The sequence below is a fragment of the Nothobranchius furzeri genome, chromosome 6 (genome assembly GCF_043380555.1).
Source record: "Nothobranchius furzeri strain GRZ-AD chromosome 6, NfurGRZ-RIMD1, whole genome shotgun sequence".
Classification (NCBI taxonomy): domain Eukaryota; kingdom Metazoa; phylum Chordata; class Actinopteri; order Cyprinodontiformes; family Nothobranchiidae; genus Nothobranchius; species Nothobranchius furzeri.
The window spans coordinates 34,313,074-34,330,999 of NC_091746.1; the positions used below are offsets into that span (position 1 = coordinate 34,313,074).

A 17,926-nucleotide genomic window follows, 5' to 3' on the forward strand; every position below is an offset into this window, starting at 1 on the left:
TTTTGTGGAAATGAGGACAGGAGTCCAATGGGTTTGACATAAGAGATGCTCCAGCAAAAGGTCAAAGGTCAGCATGTTGTCTGTAGAGCCCTCTCTGTGTTTGGAACGTGACGTACCAGTAACATTAAGCTCAACAGTTCAGCAGCTTTGGGTGACAGCTAATAAGAAAATCGCCCTTTCAACAAAAAGACATAAAGGAGAACCAAACCCAAGATGGCAGGAGTCTCCGCCCTGGGCTTTTTTTTTGGTGGTGGTGGTGGTGGTGGTGGTGGGGGTGGGGGTGGGGGGGGTGGGGGTGGGGGGTTGAATGGGTGAGAATGGATGATACCAGAAAAAAAATCAACATTAACCTGTAAATAAACAATCAGACACCATGAAGACTCACATTTATGGAGAGGAAAGCACCAAATGAGGGAATTTAAAATATAATTTTGGATTTTTCAGGGTAGCAGTGAGGGGTTAAATCTGAAGACAGGAGCTCCTCCTGCAGCACCTGTCTGAACTAAGCTCAGCTGGAGGCTGTTCATAACAAGCAGGTTTATCTTTCAGGAGCTCACAGGAAATTACAGCTGCCTGAGAAGCTCTTGGAGCACATACAGGACGAGATGATAACACATGCTGTTAAAAGAGGGAGAGAAATCTAGCCCGTAACGTTTTCACCTAGAACACCAGAGCCGTTTCTCTTCTTCTGAGCTAAAACACATAAGGTTTAAACTCTGGTCCACCGTTACCTCCACACCTAGATTTGTCTTGTATTTATTATATTTTGAAGCTAATCAAATGCTTCATGTACAGGAACTAAATTCAGTTATATATATATTTCCCTCTTGGTTAAGGATTTGATTATCTCTGTGGGAGTTAAGGATAGGCTAATTATAAGCTACTAGGCTTCAACCTATTCCTTTTTTCGGTTGCTTGATTACTTTTATGTAAAATTGATAAATTGTTGTTGACCGAAAAACAAAAAAAATCTACATAGCACCAGGTCACAGTGACTGCATGATGACAGATGGTGGAGTTAGCATGTTCTCCTCATGCACGTGTGGGTTTTCTCCATGTACTCCAGTTTCCTCTCAGGTCAAACAAAAAGGTTCAAATGTAAGTTGTTCCAGCTAAATGCATTTGTGAGGAAAATAAACATAAGTGTCACAATAAAAGTTGTCTCAAAGCAACAAGCCCAGATCAGATCATACAGGTCCAAATTCAAGCCTGTTGTTTTGAAATCTGACTCGGTCGATAATAAAAGGCATGACTTTTATTTGTACAGAACATTTCATACACAGAAGCAATTCAGTGTGCTTTCCTGGAGCAAGAAACATTAAAACAGCAGATTTTAAAATCAAATTTAAAATACACAAATAAATTAGATGAAAAATGAAAAGGCAAAGTTAAAGGCTGAGCAATTACAGTGCAGAAGGTGCAGCATAAGAAACATGCATTCAAAGGCTGATGAATTTAAAATTTTCTATTGGGCACATTTGAGGTCACGAGGAAGCGGACTCCATCTGTGTGCAGCGTGGAAGCTAAAAGCAGCCAAATACAAGTTAGTCAAAGTCAGAATGACTACACTGAGACCTTTTGAAACCATGGACCAGCTGTGGGGTGTCAGAGGAAAAATGAGTAGTGGACAATGATGATGACTTGGCCCAATATGGAGGCTACAGAGTGCGAGGGCAGTGGTGTCCAATCCTGGTCTTTGAGGGCCCCCATTCACAATGTTTTAGTTGTTTTCCTTATCAACCCACATTATTCAATTGTTGAATTACCTTTTCAGCATTTCATCAAATTCTGCAGAAGTCTGTTATTCATCTACTGATTAAAATCAGATGTGTTGATGCTGACAAGCCTCTACATGATGCAGGATGGTGCCCCTGGAGGACCAGGGTCGGACATGCCCGCTGTTGATCTTCAGTCAGCTTCTCACTGGTTGTCAGAGCTCAGTGTCTTTTGTTTGAACACTGATAACATTTTAATAACACACACTCCTTTGCTACAGGGTAAATAATGGCAGCAACCATTATTCTGTGCGATATAACAGCTGATGTGTTGACACAACAGAGCTGAGCTGCAATTGCTCCTAAAGCTAAAGCAGGTGCGTAAATCTAAAGTCCTCAATGTTTGAAGAGCAACAACTTCTGTCCTTATTGAAAAGATCACCAATGTTATTCTGTTTTGTTTTCACATACACAAATCTCGTCTTCAGTAAAAGACGTCTTTGGCTCTGTGCCCATAAAACTACTGAGGTTACAATTTAGCTCAATGTGCTGTAGCATGTTACGTCCCCGACAGGAGGTGTTAAAATGTGAAGGAGGGGGCAACATAAGAAATGCGACAGTGGAGTTAAAATGGGTTTAATTGTTGTAAAAGGTTGTAAAAACAAGTGCAAACAGATGGAGAGCGTTTTTAAAATGATGCTAAACAGACAATATTGGGACTAAAAGGTTAACATATAAAGGGCGAATTATCAACATTAAAACACCTGGTTAAAAGTTAAGTGTTGAAAGTTTTACCAAAACAGAAGGTGCTTTAAATACACAAGTTGATAATGAAACCGACGCACTATGAAAACACTGAGTGTTTTAAAATCCCAAAGTCGGTAAACTACGATGTTAACCTTAAAACAGAATCAACCAAGTCAACATCAACAAAAGATCCATTTGGATCACTCAGAGTTAAAACTATTAAAGTTAAAACTCATCAAAACGAAGGTGTTCAAACCAAACCAAACCAAACCAAACCAAACCAAACCAAACCAAACCAAACCAAACCAAACCAAGGAGGATAGCAGAACCCATGAACTGCTGCCTCCCAGACCACTGAAGGTACAGCCTTTTTATCCCAGGTGTGGATTATCAACAGGATTCAGCTCAGCTGTGCTCCTCAGCCAGCAGCCTGGAAGAGAGGAGGAGGAGGGGAGGTGTCAGGCTTGATCACCAGGGCTGGACAATCTTAGCTCATGCATCCCACTGGCCAGGCTGGCAGCCGTAACAATGGTCCAGGTCATTTTAAAGTCCAGTTTATTTCAGAATGATTCCAAATTCAAAGCCAATTCAAATCCATTGGAATGTATTCATTCTCTTCTCTACATATTTATTCATATTTAGGGTCTCATGGACACTGGGAAAGAGGCGGAGCTACACCTAAACATGTCACTAGCTCCCTTACATGTGCACGTGCGTCCAGAAAAATTAGAAATGAAAAAATTGAATTATCGAATAATTAACTACAAAAATAACATCGTAACTTTTAAGTTCTGACAATGTGAAATCTAAAAAAGCGAAATGTTAATATTTTGCGGTAAAATCACACGGTGCTGTTTAACAGAGTGAGGTAAGGTGAATTTACATGATAAGGTCAAAGGTCAAATAAGTGGAGTAAATAAAATGACCTTCCTTCCATGTCACACTATTTAAAATGAACTATTTGTGTCTTTAAACACAAGAAATTAAAATGCAAAGACATTTGTGAGCTTAGTTTAAATTTACAATATATACAAACAAGAGTAAAAAGGTGTATGACATCAGGAAAAACACCAACCTACACTAAAGAAAACCTTACCAGCATACAAGAAGATTAAGATCTAGGACCAGAGGTTTTATCTTTGTTTGTTTTGTATGTCTTATGTTATTTGAGGCAAGGTGCAACATAAGTGTAAAATTCAAGCCATGTATTTGGACATTCGCAATAACACTCGTGGGGCAGCTGCTACCTAATAAACAGAAAGGCTAGGGAACACTAATATGCATAATGCAATTTTCAAAGGCCTCTCCAGTCTGCAAACTTAAATCTAACTTTGTCAGCGCAGTTAGAACTGTGGGAATTTCTTTGGCAAGAAGGAAATCAGAGTTATTTGTGTTCTGTACAGATTGATCCCAAGGCCATCCGGTGCTAACTTTGTTTGGTAGCAGTTGTTCCAGGGTGTGTCTGTGTGAGGGGGAGCTCTGCTAACAGAGCTGTCACCGCAAGTTTAGAACCCAACTCCAGTTCACCTTAATGCTTCAAACACTATGTGGAATAAAGTCTCAGATTTCTTCTGGTTAAGCATTTGACAAACCGTCCGATTTTAAAACAATACATTGTTAGATTAAATATGTATTCTCTCTCTTCTGCCCCATCCCTAAAGTCGCCACCATCTTCCTTTCGCAGGGAGCCAAACTACGTCACGCATCTGTTTGAGTTTAGTGATGTCTTCTCGCGACATTTCTGTTCCACAGTCGCGCCACAGCAAACAGAGGTGTGTCACGTCTCGCGAGATCTCGGTGTGCTCAGCCCGCCCTCCTGCGGTGCCGTCCGCGGTGTGTGTATATATTAGCAGCCAGAGGAGAGCTGTGAGTCTAGGAGGAGCCGCGGCAAGGTCGACGGCAGCATCACGTCCTGAGCGACACACCTCAGAGCCCGTTCTGGCTGCGAGCAGGCGAAGGTTAGCGGGGAAATTTGGATTTACCGCCGCGAAGGGATAAGCGGAAGGGTGGTGGGAACCTCTCAAATCTGAGCAGCTGTTCGGCTGCTCCTCTTCAGGCAGAGCAGCGTGTTCTTTCCTGCTACTAGCAAAGCGCCTCCACACTTTCTTCCGAGTTTTGTCGGCCCGTAACGTGGTCGGTCAACACATTTAGAGTTATGTCGGACCCATCCTCCGCGCTCTCCGCCCCGGCGGAGAATGATTTTCTCTCCCCAGATGCCGGGAAGAAGCTTCCCGGTCCAACGCCCAGCCAGAGCCGCTTTCAGGTGGATCTAGTGTCTGAAGCTGCTGGCGCTTCTGAGGAGAAATCTCCGATCTCCGACAGCTCCGTTGCCGAGCCAGAAGGCCCGGGGACAGGCGCGGTGGCCGGAGGAGAGGAAGCCAAAGGCCGGTTCCGAGTTGTGAACTTCGCGGATCCGAGTGGAGCTGGAGGCGCGGCCTCTCCCGAGGCTGCACCGCCGGATGGATTACAGAACGGGGACACAGTAATGAGCGAGACTAGCCTGCACTCATCCACCGGGGGCCAGCATCACTATCACTATGACACTCACACCAACACCTACTACCTGAGGACATTTGGGCACAACACCATTGATGCAGTGCCCAAGATCGATTTCTACCGGCAGACGGCGGCGCCGCTGGGGGAGAAACTGGTCAGACCCACCCTGTCGGAGCTCCATGACGAGCTGGACAAGGTAAGTCCACATAATGGTCCAGAGAGCGGGCACAGGTGGGCAGCCTTCCGGGGTTTTAGAAGGGAGATGAGTGTTGAGCTGCTCTGGGTTGTTCTGATGCATTAATCCAGGGATTATAATTATGAGTTTTTATTCAGACTGCTGTACATCTGCAGGTAGGAGACTATGTTCACAGTGGTCAACTGATTGGACCCAACTGAACCCCAAACATGTTGTCTTCAGACCTCTAAAGAGGTTGTTAAAAAAAATTCTGTTTAGCACCAAGTAAACACTCTGGACTCTTTAAGCTGCTTTACCAACAACACGTTAAAAACAAACCCAACAGAACCAAATGTTTTGTAAAGGCTGGTGGGGAACATGCTCAAACATCTCCGACTGTCAACTCCCAAGAAGGTCAAGTGGAAAGTTACAAATCATGAGTTTAATCATCAATAAAATCAGTAATCAAAGCAAATCATCTGGACTTATGAATGTACATGTACCAGAGCTGAAACCAAGTCATTATTAAAAGTGACTGTTTTGTTCATGACCACTAATTAAAACCCAGCTCCAAAAGGATCTGAGCTTCTGTGGCCTGACGCTGAACTGGAAAAGTTTTCTGAAGTCTGAGGAAATGAAGCTTTGTGAGAGTCCCGAGCAGAGCGTTGTCCCCCTTCTCTCAGCAGGATGATACCAAACCACATTCTGCACACATTCCAGCTGCAGCTCTGAGCCGGACCTGGAAAAGTTGAATAAGGAACTGACACTCAAGTTTGACACACTCTGGTCATAAAGTGGGTCAAACTGTGCACTGAAAGGAGTTTTTCTGACTTAAATGTAAACAGCAACACTTTTTGATGAGGACATTTGTGTCCCCCAAAGTCATCTTCCAATCAGAACTGGTGAACGTTTAAAAAAAAACGATCTTTGCTTTTTTTTGTCAGTTTGACTTGCTCCAAAAAAAACTGATGGAAGCTTACATGAATCAGTGTTACATGTTACATATTGAGTTTTGAGAAAATGCACCTTTCATTTCTACGGGAGTAACTAATATTGCACACTAACAGGATGCATGTTTTCCCGTCACACCAGCATATTCCAATGAAAGTGCACGAGCTAAGTAAAGAAAAAGGACTTCAAGTGCAAACTGTATGAAGAATAAGAGTTTATGAAACATGCATGGATGAAAGGCCTTTTAGTTTATCGGTATGCCGCTGCAATCATAAATAAGTAATTTGAATAAAGCTGCTGCACAGAGTTCCTGATCTCAGGTTCTAATGAAACGGTGGTTCTGGCTGAAGCAAGTCACCTTTAACTGTCACGATGAACTGAGATGAAGCAGCAGCCTGTTTAAGACGCCAGAGGCCTGATGAAGCGCTCGGTGTAATGGAGAACTTTGATCTTGATGTTCGTGACCACGAGGGAACTTTTTAGATTTCTACACGTAAATCACGACTAATTAACACGCGTTCTTCCTCCACAGATGACCTTTACCAATATGTGGAGATTAAGGCTGGGCCAGGGCTCATTTAATGGTGTTCAGTCTCCTTAACAGGATACCAGGGGATACAGCCTTACTGTCATATGAGGAGGGGTCTCTTACATCATGTGATTTATTGCCTTTTAAGGCTTTCTCATGAATTTCTAATCTTATTTCTTTAGAATAAAGATGCATAAAATAAGAACAAGGTGCTTAAAGGGATGAAATATTTACTAGTTTTAAAATCCAAATTGGATTTTGGTTCTGTGAAAACCTCTATGCCTTAGATTTTCCGCCCAACTCTGCTTCTCAGAGGGAAGCAAAGAAACCACCAGAGAGATCCGGGGCCATGGCTTTTAGGTTTTATTAAAACGTTTAAAGCTTTTAATAAAACGTCTCCATCTGCACAACAGAGGGTGAGTTACTGAGACATCTGCTGCCACACATAAACCTGGTGGGCCGACACTGTTGTCATGAGGGAGTTTCCGAAATGTCTCGGAATGTTCTCTGGGGCTCTCGGTTTTGTCGCTCAAGTCTCGGGGCTTCGCTGCTGCGCCGCTGGAAGCATTAGCATTAGCAGCTCTTCTTGAACCCGCCTGGAGCCACCGGAAACATTTGTCAGTTTAGCTTCTGTGAGTCAGAACACATTGAAATGTGAGCTGACTTTAGGATGGTCTGTATCCATATCAGGTTACTGTCACGGGACTCTGGTGGCTCTAGTTTCACATCATTATTTTCCTCATGCACAGCAGCTAGGGCTAGTTAGTTCCATCTGTTTAATTTCATGATTTGCGGTTTTAATGCATAACACTCGTGGGGCAGCTGCCAACTAATATAGAAAGGCTAGGGAACACTAATATACAAATGGAAACTTAATTGTCTTGGTCACCTTTTACAAAACAACAGAACTGAGAGGTTCCGTCCACTCGGTGTGAGCTATGCTAGATAACGAGAGGAATCATAACAAAAACAATTATTAGTTTATATAGAGCTCCGGGAGTTGACGTCACTTCTCCCAGCATGCAACAGTTCAAATCGAAACTGCGCCATCTTGGCAGGCAGAAGCCCGCAGCTGGGCTATTGTCAGAAAACTCAAACTGGAAATGTGGTAGATTCCTGTTGTGCCCCAGGATGCAGAACAGATGCGGACTACATAAGGAATGAGCCATCTACAGGATTCCCCAAGATGCGGGATGCCGCAAACGTTGGATCATTGCAATAAAACGTGCTAGGGACTGGGCTAAAATGAAGCTGTGGGATCCCGAGAGTACAGGTTTTCACTTATGCAGCGACCACTTCATATCAGGTACTTAAACCAACGTTTCCTCAACTGTGTATGGTATTTATTTAATTACTTTTATTATGATTCTTAGTGGGCTTCCTAAACTTATTTTGGCGTGGCTTTTTCTGTCTTATAACTCATAGCAGCAAGTAAACATCACGTAAAACGTTGCCTCGTGAGTTCTGCGTGCTGCCGTTTACGTGTTTTATGATCACAGCAATTAACCGGCTAAGCTGCATTTCATTTTAAAGCAATGGTTGATCAATTGTCAGATCACACATAAAAAGCACTTTGGATTGTAATTATCTGTCTCACCGAGACAGATCTCAGACAGATCCTGAGATGCTCCCGCCTGACATTTTTATTTTATTCACGGAAAAAAATCAGACTAGTGATTTCTCTTGCCGTTCAGTTTATACATTCAAACAGCACAGCACTCTATTTAAACTTCTTGCATGTAAATCTGTTATTTGTCAATCCATCCATCCATTTTCATCCGCTTATCCAGAGTCGGGTCGCGGGGGCAGTAGCCTCGTCGAGAGGCCCAGACTTCCCTCTCCCCAGCCACTTGGGCCAGCTCCTCCGGGGGAATCCCAAGGCGTTCCCTGGACAGGTCCGCTCCGACAGCTTCTGGCGTTTTAAAAAGTATCACAGGGGCATGGTTAGGGTTGGAGTTGTTTAGTCTATTTAATTTCTGACTATATAAAACGATTTATTCGGTCTTAAAAAGTGTGAAGTAAGCTCCGACGGAGTAAAATCCAAGCCAATCCCGTTCATTTTGTTTACCTTTATTGCCTGCCAACATGGCGTCTACTCTCTTAAGAGTCACGTGACGTCCGGAGCTCTATACAATAGGTTACATATTTAAGTATGTACAGTAAAATGCATATTTGAATATAACGCTCTATAAAAAATTTACTTACAATGTTGTCTCCCTATAGAAAATAATAAAAAAGGAAGTTGCCTTCAAACACAAAAAAAAAAAAAAAAAAAAAACTCAGGTGCAACGTTTTAAAAGTTAGCACATTAATGAGGGCACCCCATAATACTTCAGCTCTCATAAGAGCTCATGTACAATTAAACAAATCCAAAGAAAATTTCACTTGTTTGATTATCCGCTCAGGTTGAATCTTACTGCTGTGCTTCTGCTCTAAACGGTCATTTCAGTAATCAGAGTTTAATCTTTCAGCTGGCCACACCGCCCAGAGTTTTTTCCGTCCAAGTTTTTTAAGGTCTGTTTATCCTCATTTCTCAGTGGTTTCTCCTCCTGTTCCCTCCATAAGTGGTTTTTATAAACACCGTGGATCTAACCCTGCTAATTTACGTCCACTAACTCCAGCTGTTTCTGTAGTTTCTGATTCCTCCACCTCACTCAGCATGGCTTTATTAAATACCCGCTCTGTTAACAATAAGTCCTTCCTGCTCAATGATCTAATTCTCTCTAAAAACCTGAATTTTCTGTTTCTGACTGAAGTTTGGCAGCAAACATCTGATTATTCTGGTCTGACTGAACTTTGCCCGAGTGGTTATTCTTTTCTTAGCCAGCCCCGGGGTTCTGGTCATGGTGGAGGCCTAGCTGTTGTTTTCAGAGACCATCTTCCATGTAGCTCTACAACCTCTGGTCACTGCTTCCTTTGAACTGCAGCTGATTAAAGTCGGACGTAAGGACCCGTTCTACTGTGCTGTGGTCTATCGTCCACCTGGTCCAAACAGTTCTTTCCTTCAGGAGTTTAGTGACTTTCTATCCTCCACTGTGAAGCTGTCCAGACTGGTGATTGTTGGTGACTTTAACATCCACGTTGATGATCCCTCCGATCTCTTTGCCATGAATTTCTCCAGCCTTATGGACACCTTCGGCTGGGGCATGTTTCTGGCCCCGCACACACCAGGGGGCACACTCTAGACCTTGTTTTTACCCCGAGTCTAAATGCTGACAGTGTTTGTCCTGAGGACGTTTATATTTCAGATCACCATTGCATTTTCTTTAACTTGTCAGTTTCTGCGTCCCCACCTCCTGCTCGCCGTCTGGTTAGTTCTTGTTTTCTTAATGAGAGCACAGCTAGCAATTTTTCTGTTGCTTTTGATCCACCCTGTTCTTCTGACAACAACCCAGATTCCTTAACTTCTCAGTTTAACGAGCACTGCCTCTCCATTCTGGACAACATCTGTCCTGTCAGAACCAGATCAGTCCCTGCAGTGAACCCTACTCCCTGGTTTAATGACAGCCTTCGCAGCCTGAAGCGTCAATGCAGAAAAATTGAGTGTTTGTGGAAGAAAACCCATCTCCACGTCCATCTGCTGCACCTAAAGGATCTTCTGACATCCTTTAACTCTGTAGTCAGAGACGCCAGGGTTTCCTATTTTTCCAACCTGGTGTCCCAGAGCAAAGGGGGCTTAGACTCTATCAAAACCTGGATGGCTGGGAGCTTTCTTCAGCTGAATGAAGATAAGACTGAGATCCTCATCTGTGCCCCAAACAAGCTGGTTCCCAAAGTCAGAGACTCTCTTGGTCAGCTTGCTTCTCACACCAAACCCTCCGTCAGGAATCTTGGCATGACCTTTGACCCAGCTCTCACCCTGGATTCTCATGTCAGTTCTCTTGTTCGCTCTTCCTTCTTCCATCTCAGAGACCAAAGGTGACAGATCATTTGCTGCTGTGGCCCCCAAGACTCTGGAACTCTCTCTCCCTGAGCCTGAGATCAGTGGACTCAGTGGACTCCTTTAAAAAGCAGCTGAAGACTCACTTGTTTAAAGTGGTTTTTGTATGACCTTCTTCAACCACCCTCTCTTTATTCTGCTCTCTCCACCTATTCCACCTTCCTCAGGATCCACTGATTTCCCTCTTTCCTATTCACTCTCTCTCTTTCTTAACATTTTTTAATCATAATTGTCTATTTTTGCTCATTTTAAATATTTTTTAACCATTTTCTAAATTATTTTTATATTTTTACATTTTTTGTTTTTGTTAAGCGCCTCGTGATTTTTATCTTGAGAGGCGCTATAGAAATGATATTTTCTTCTTCTTTCAGAGGAGCAATGGTGGGCTGATGGATTCTCTGGTTCCACATTTCTGCCGGCTTTAAACAGAATCTGTGTAACTGCTGCTGACGTCTCTTTTGTACCATGAGTTTAATTACTGTATGTGTAGCGTCTCAGGAGGAGGACGGCTCCCTGAGCTATTTCTGTCAGGCTTTATGTGGAGGAGACACTAAATCTGGGACTAAAGAGGAAGAACAAGTGGTTGACAAAAAAACAAAACACACTTTCAAAAGCACCATGGTTTACAAGTGTGTGTGTGTGTGTGTGTGTGTGTGTGTGTGTGTGTGTGTGTGTGTGTGTGTGTGTGTGTGTGTGTGTGTGTGTGTGTGTGTGTGTGTGTGTGTGTGTGTGTGTGTGTGTGTGTGTGTGTGTGTGTGTGTGTGTGTGTGTGTGTGTGTGTGTGTGTGTGTGTGTTAAAGCCATTGCATGATGTTGAGACAAACAACTCCACTTGTTAAGAGGCTCTCATCAGCGGCCCGTTTCCTTCCTGTTTCTGACTGAAAGACAAAGATAGGTGGTGGGCTACAAATCCAGGAAGGTCAAGACATTTATTTGAGGAAAGATGCTGTTCTTGACTGCAGGCCAGAGTTATACAAACTTCTACCATCTGAGTGAAACGCTTGGACTACTGCGACTTGCTTTTCACTTGTCTGAGCAAAACCTCCCTGAACTGTCTGCAAGTGGTTCAGAGTGCCTGTGCTCCACTTCTGACCAAATCGTCTAAGTACACTCACATCACCCTGCTTCTCCTCCAGCTTCACTTCCCTTCACTTCATGCTGCTGTTTCTACAAATTCTGCCTTTCCCGGGATTTTGTATTTGTAAAGCACCTTCTTAGGATTGTACAACCCCCCAAGGTGCTTTACAACACAATCAGTAATCCACACATCACATGCTGGTGGTGATGAGCTAGAATGTAGCTACAGCTGCCCTGGGGCGCACTGACAGAAGCGAGGCTGTCGAACACTGGCACCACGGGTCCCTCTGACCACCACCAGTAGGCAAGGAGAGTTAAGTGTTTTGCCCAAGGACAAAACGGCAACATTTTCTGGTGAGAGTTTGGATCAAACCTAAAACCTGATTACTGGTCAATGCGCTTTACCTCCTGAGCTATTTGGATAACAGGCACACAGATATTTATTTATACACAAACACTAAAAGTGGTTGAAGCAAAACTGAATACACCTGCAGCAAAAACTACTACATCTAGTATTTTGCTTGACCACCATGATTTTCAAGGACAGCACCAAGTCTTCTAGGCTTGGAATTAACAAGTTGGCAACAAATTGCAACATCTATCTTTTTCCATTCTTTAGGAATAACTTCTTTTAGAGCCTGGGTGCTGGATGGAGAGTGATGCTCAACCTGCTGCTTCAGAATTCCCCACAGATTCAGATCAGGAGAAATACTGGTCATTCAATCACCTTCAATCACCATTCAATCACCTATGGGGCGACGGTGGCACAGGAGTTAAGTGCTCGCCCTGTAACCGAAGGTTGCAGGTTTGAGCCCCGCTCAGTCTGTCGCTGTCGTTGTGTTCTTGGGCAAGACACTTAACCCACGTTGCCTGCTGGTGGTGGTCGGAGGGACCGGTGGCGCCAGTGCTCTGCAGCCTCGCCTCTGTCAGTGCGCCCCAGGGCAGCTGTGGCTACATTGTAGCTCATCCCCACCAGTGTGTGAATGTGTGTGTGAATGGGTGAATGACTGATTATGTTGTAAAGCGCCTTGGGGGGTTTCCAGTACTCTAGAAGGTGCTATATCAAATACAGGCCATTTACCTTCACCCTGTTCTTTATGAATGCAACAGTAGCTTTAGATGTGCGTTTGGATCATTGGATGACCAAGTGAAATGCAGCTCGCCAACACCATAAGCATTCATGCAGCCCACATAAGAACACCACCACCATGTTTCACTGTAGGCACCATGCATTTCTCTGAGGTCCTCACCTTTACAACACCATACAGTTTTGAAACCATTAGTTTTAAAAAGGCGTGCTTTTTTGTGCATGGGCTATAGGAGAGGCTTCCTCCATGGACGATACCCATGCATGCCATTCCTCTGCAGTGTGCACCGTATGATGTTATGGGAAATGGTGGCTCCAGTTTGGCTTTCTACTACTTAAGCTAACTACAGTGAACTAAGCTAACCAGCTCAGTGGCCTAGTGGTAGAGTGTCCGCCCTGGGACTGGGAGATCAGGGATCGATTCCTGGTCGGGTCATACCAAAGACTTTGAAAAAATGGGACCCAATGCCTCCCTGCTTGACACTCCGCGTTTAGGGGTTGGATTGGGGGGGGTTAAACCACCAAATGGTTCTCGAGCGCGGCTGTGTCTGCAGCTCACCGCTCCCCCAGGGGATGGGTCAAATGCGGAGAACAAATTTCGCACACACATTAGTGTGTGTGACAACTAATGGGACTTTAACTTTAACTTGCAGGGTGATTTTCTTCAACCTTTCTCATTAGAAGATGCTCCTGTCAAGATGTAACTTCCATGGATGACCTGGACGTCTCTTTAAGATGGTTGCACTTCCATCTTTCTTAAATGTTTGGTTCACTTTTGCTACAGTTTTGTGACTGACATGTAAAGCTTTCCTGGTTCTGGTCTTTAGGGCCTTACATTGACCAGCACCATCATACATTGGTGATCTTCCCATCCGATATTGATATCGAAAATAATTCGATATTGGCCCAAAAACAGTGTATCGGACGGCATCAAAATTATCCAATATAAGCAGCTCGTTAAGGTTCACATTTTTGCAACGAATGGTTAAGAAAACATTTTCATTTTTTCATACTTGTTGTTATTGGCTCTTGTTCATTGAGTAATATCACTTGATCAAGCCTTTCATACATTCCACACTAAGAAATGGGTTAAAATATGTAAGATTTGTTCTGAGATCGGTATTGGTCAACACTGAAGGCTGCAATATCAGTATCGTATCAGAAGTGAAAAAGTTGTATCGGGACATCCCTACTTCACAGTCCCTACACCCCCAGCAGGTCCCTGAGGTCCAGTGACCAAAGCCTATTGGTTGTGCAGTGCACCAGTCTAAATACCAAAGGTGACAGATCGTTTGCAAATGAACAAATCTTGTTTGCAATCAATGGCCCACATTTATGGGAGTATTTCTTCTGTGTTCTGTGTTTCATGCTACGTCAGCATGCTGATGAGGAGGGAACTGTTCCGATGTAACGATGAGAAATCCACAGGGAGTCAGAGGAAGCTAGAGGTGACCCATTTCCCCTCCGAATGACCGAGCATCAGGAAAACTAGGAGGCCAAAACCATATTTCATAATTTTCTCTTATTTTAATTAAAACAATAATAATGTCAGAATAAAGTACTGTCAATATTTTAAATGAGATTTAAACAACAAAAAAGTAGAGATGCAACAATTTACAATACCCACAATGTGTTAAGAAACTAGTAGTGACTTTAAGAGCAGGTTTTAATAAAGACGTTCTTTTCACTCATACACCCAGAGCACTAGATTTATAGGTTCCCCATCTTCATCTAGTTGTAGTCCTAAGAGAAAACAGTGCAGTGGTCAGAAATGGAGACGGCTCTGGCTGCTGGACAGAGGATTGAACTCTAAACCATCTGAGTGGTAGATGACTACTGGACTAAAGCCCGCCATGGTATTGACACGCCTAAAACACAATACTCAGAAAGTACTGTAAAAACTTGCCAGACTGTTTAAATGAAAAGTCAACAACTCCACTCATTCAGTGTTACCGTCCTGCTGGTTTTCCATGTTTCCTGCTCCAGGCTCCAACTTTCCTCAACTAAATGATTTAATCACCTTCCTACCATCTTGTGTTCAACAGAAGACTCTTATCCATGCTGATGTAAATCTGGTCTTTTGGAGCAGAGAAACCAGTAACATTTACAGGATGGAGGCTTTCTGGAGTGGAGTTGGTGACTCCTGGTTGCTATCACAGTGGCTTCTATAGTGTTTATGCCTCGGTGCTTTGAACTGATTAAATCTGTTGTGGCGTTGGTTCTCTTCCGGTTAGTCAATATGAATGAACAGCACACTGCTGCTGTTAGAGCAAACCTTAAATGGGACATGCCAACAGACTTCCTACCTAGGAGCATTTAACCCAACTACACGACATTTAACCCAACTTAAGACAAGTGGCTAAGTGCTGCTCACGTCTCAGTCCAGATCAGTTACAGAACTTGTAGTCTTCAGCCTTGACCCGGCCTCTGGGCCTTGACAACATAGAACCACTCATTGATTACCGAGGAACCTAAATGACGAGCAGCAATCAATCAGTCCAATGGAATTTCCAGAGCAGCATTCAATGTGAGATAAAATCACTGTACAGTAAGACATGATACTCTGCTAGCTCCAAAGTCGGTGTGCCCTTCAACCATCACAACCCACGTGCCTTTTTAGCCTTATCCCTGCTACAACATAATGAGTATATGCTAACCACAGCACTCAATTAAAACCTGCTGGCTAATTTCGAGGTGTTGAAAAGCATTCGCCTCCCATTGTTGGACTAGATATTTGTAATTAGGACCCAAAATATTCTGACAGAGGAGAACAATGAGCCCTTTCTGTTACACAACCTTAACCCCTCTCAAGGTTGTGTTTCATTACAAACCAATTCATGGCTGGACGTGGAAAAGCTTATCAGTAGCTTCGTAGATTAGGCCACAGCATGAGGATGCTGCCTTTCATCACATTTCATTTACTACACAGAGGAGACTGGATCCTAGACTGACAAATACAATTTCTAATAGGGAATTCCAGTTCTACCAAAAAAAGTTCAAACTTGACCTTTTTAAACTAACACTATATAGGTGCTTGGCATCCTCTGTAGTGACAGTGTTTATGTTGAGTTAACCACTCACATCATCTCTCTTGTGATTGGTTTAATAAATCACAAGGTATACTTTCCTAACTCCGATAACTACCATAAGCCAGTACCTCACTGGGCTTTCCCAGCTGGAGTTTAATTGATGACATGAAAATACACAACTGATACTGAATTGTTTCAACCAACACTTTTACAAGACGTTTTATATCTGTCCAGATATGGTAGTGGCAGATGAGTTAGTTGCAAATAGATCAGGACAGTTGTGTAAAAGTTCTTGTTGGAAATTAATTACTGAATATTAGGTCTTTATCAATGCAATGATCCAATGGTTGTCGATACAAACTGCAAGAAATGGACAGAATACTATTTACCAGAGGTGTGACCAGGTCACTGCTTTGCAAGTCACAAGTAAGTCACAAGTCTTTCCAGTCAAGTCCAAGTCAAAGAAACCAAGTCCAAGTCAAGTCCAAAGTTAATGATGTGGAAGTCCAATTCAAGTTCAAGTCCTCAACTTTGAATTTTCAAGTCATAATCAAGGCATCTGTCCAACTTCAATTTAATAACAATGATAAGAAATAAATTCCAGAAATAAAGCTTCTTAAAGCTTAATTTATTTGCTCAAACAAGCAGGAAGTGAAACAGAAACAGATTATAAACAAAGTGATGCTGCATTCAGCAGTACTTTTGTGCTATTAAAATATCAAATATGCTCAAGTCATCATCAATTCAACTGATGCAAGTCGATTCAAGTCGCAAGTCATTGGTGTTCAAGTCCGAGTCAAGTCGTAAGTCTTTATAGATTTTATCAATTCAAGTCAGAAGTCAGTACAATAATGACTTGAGTCTGGCTTGATTCCAAGTCATGTGACTCGAGGTCACCTGCTATTTACCAATGCACTTTTTTTGAAAATGGCTTTGTTTTTGAAGTTGTGCTGACACACTGTTTGTTTCCTGTACATCACAGAACGTGTTAAACGAAAAAGCTTGTGGAGTCGTGATGAGCAGGAGCAGGGAGAAAACAGTCAGGAGAAATTGTCTCTCCCCTGGGAAATGATTATGTTCAATCACTTGTAATATCATTTTCATATCAATCAATGGGTCCTAAAGCTAGGCGAATCAAAATGGTTTTATGATTTAATTTAAAATGTCACCAGACATTGAATCACAATCCACTGTGTTGATAGGATGCTGTATTATGATCAAACTAATGATTTACACCCCTGCTAATTGGGATACCCTGATATCAGGATTAGGTAGGTATTTGCCAATTGTCCCGGTGTTCTGGTGTCCGAGAACCAGAACAGTTTTACTTGCCATGATCAGTTTCAGTTGAGCAGCAGCGGCAACGTTTAACTATGGAAGAGATGAAGTAAGTCTTTGTGGTGTAGCAGTACTTGTTTTTGTACCGTAATCTGCCAGTGTTTGGCTCAAGTACATCTGACAAATGCATTTGTCACAAGCAGTAGTTTGTTTCAATTAGTTGTAACATTTTCTAACTGCGTGATTAAACAAAGAGCAATCTTGAGAGCTACTGAAAACTCTGCCAATGGCAGGAACAGCGGCTTCAGAATAACATACTGAATCTTAAAAATCACAGTGGTTTGGCTCCAAATCCTTGAAAATTTGAAAACCTAAACTTTTGGCTTTATTTTCTTGTGTGCTAAACCGCTCCTAAACTGCTAGAGCTTCATGGCTTTTATTAGTATTTATTAGTCCTTTTAAAAAGCAGCTGAAAACTCACCTGTTCAAGCTGGCTTTTGTATGACCATCGGTGATTATTTTTCTACTTATTCTGCCTTTCCTGGGATCCACTGATTTCCCCTTTCCTCTTCATTGTCTCTTTGACTTTCCTCACTTTTTAAATCCCTAATTTTCCTTCATTAAAAAAATCTTTATTTATTTATTTTTTAATTCTTGTGAAACACCTCGTAGTTTTTCTATTCAGTATTGGTACTCTGTAACATGTACTCAGCTGTAAATATTAGTACTGTTTGGAAAGTGTTATTTGTGTTTGTATAATATATCCTAGAATTATCTTTTTTTTTTTTTTTTTTTTTTTTTTTTGTCTTTTCACAGTCCGTCCTCAAACTCCTCCCCAAGTTGTCTTGGTTTTTTGACTCCGACCATCTTAAAGTGAGGGGGTGATACAGATGCTCAAGACA

At 42.6% G+C, this 17,926-nt stretch overlaps 1 protein-coding gene across 2 annotated transcripts in view; it reads left to right on the forward strand.

The window, feature by feature from the left end:
• The first annotated feature begins 4,393 nt into the window (after window positions 1–4,393).
• Window positions 4,394–17,926, forward strand: part of slc12a2 (solute carrier family 12 member 2) — a 57,686-nt gene continuing 44,153 nt past the window's right edge. For both annotated transcript variants that reach the window (XM_070552147.1, XM_070552148.1), the window contains exon 1: window positions 4,394–5,154. In XM_070552147.1, the coding sequence (XP_070408248.1) occupies window positions 4,618–5,154 (537 nt within the window). In that variant the 5' untranslated portion in view covers window positions 4,394–4,617. The remainder of the gene's footprint in view (window positions 5,155–17,926) is intronic.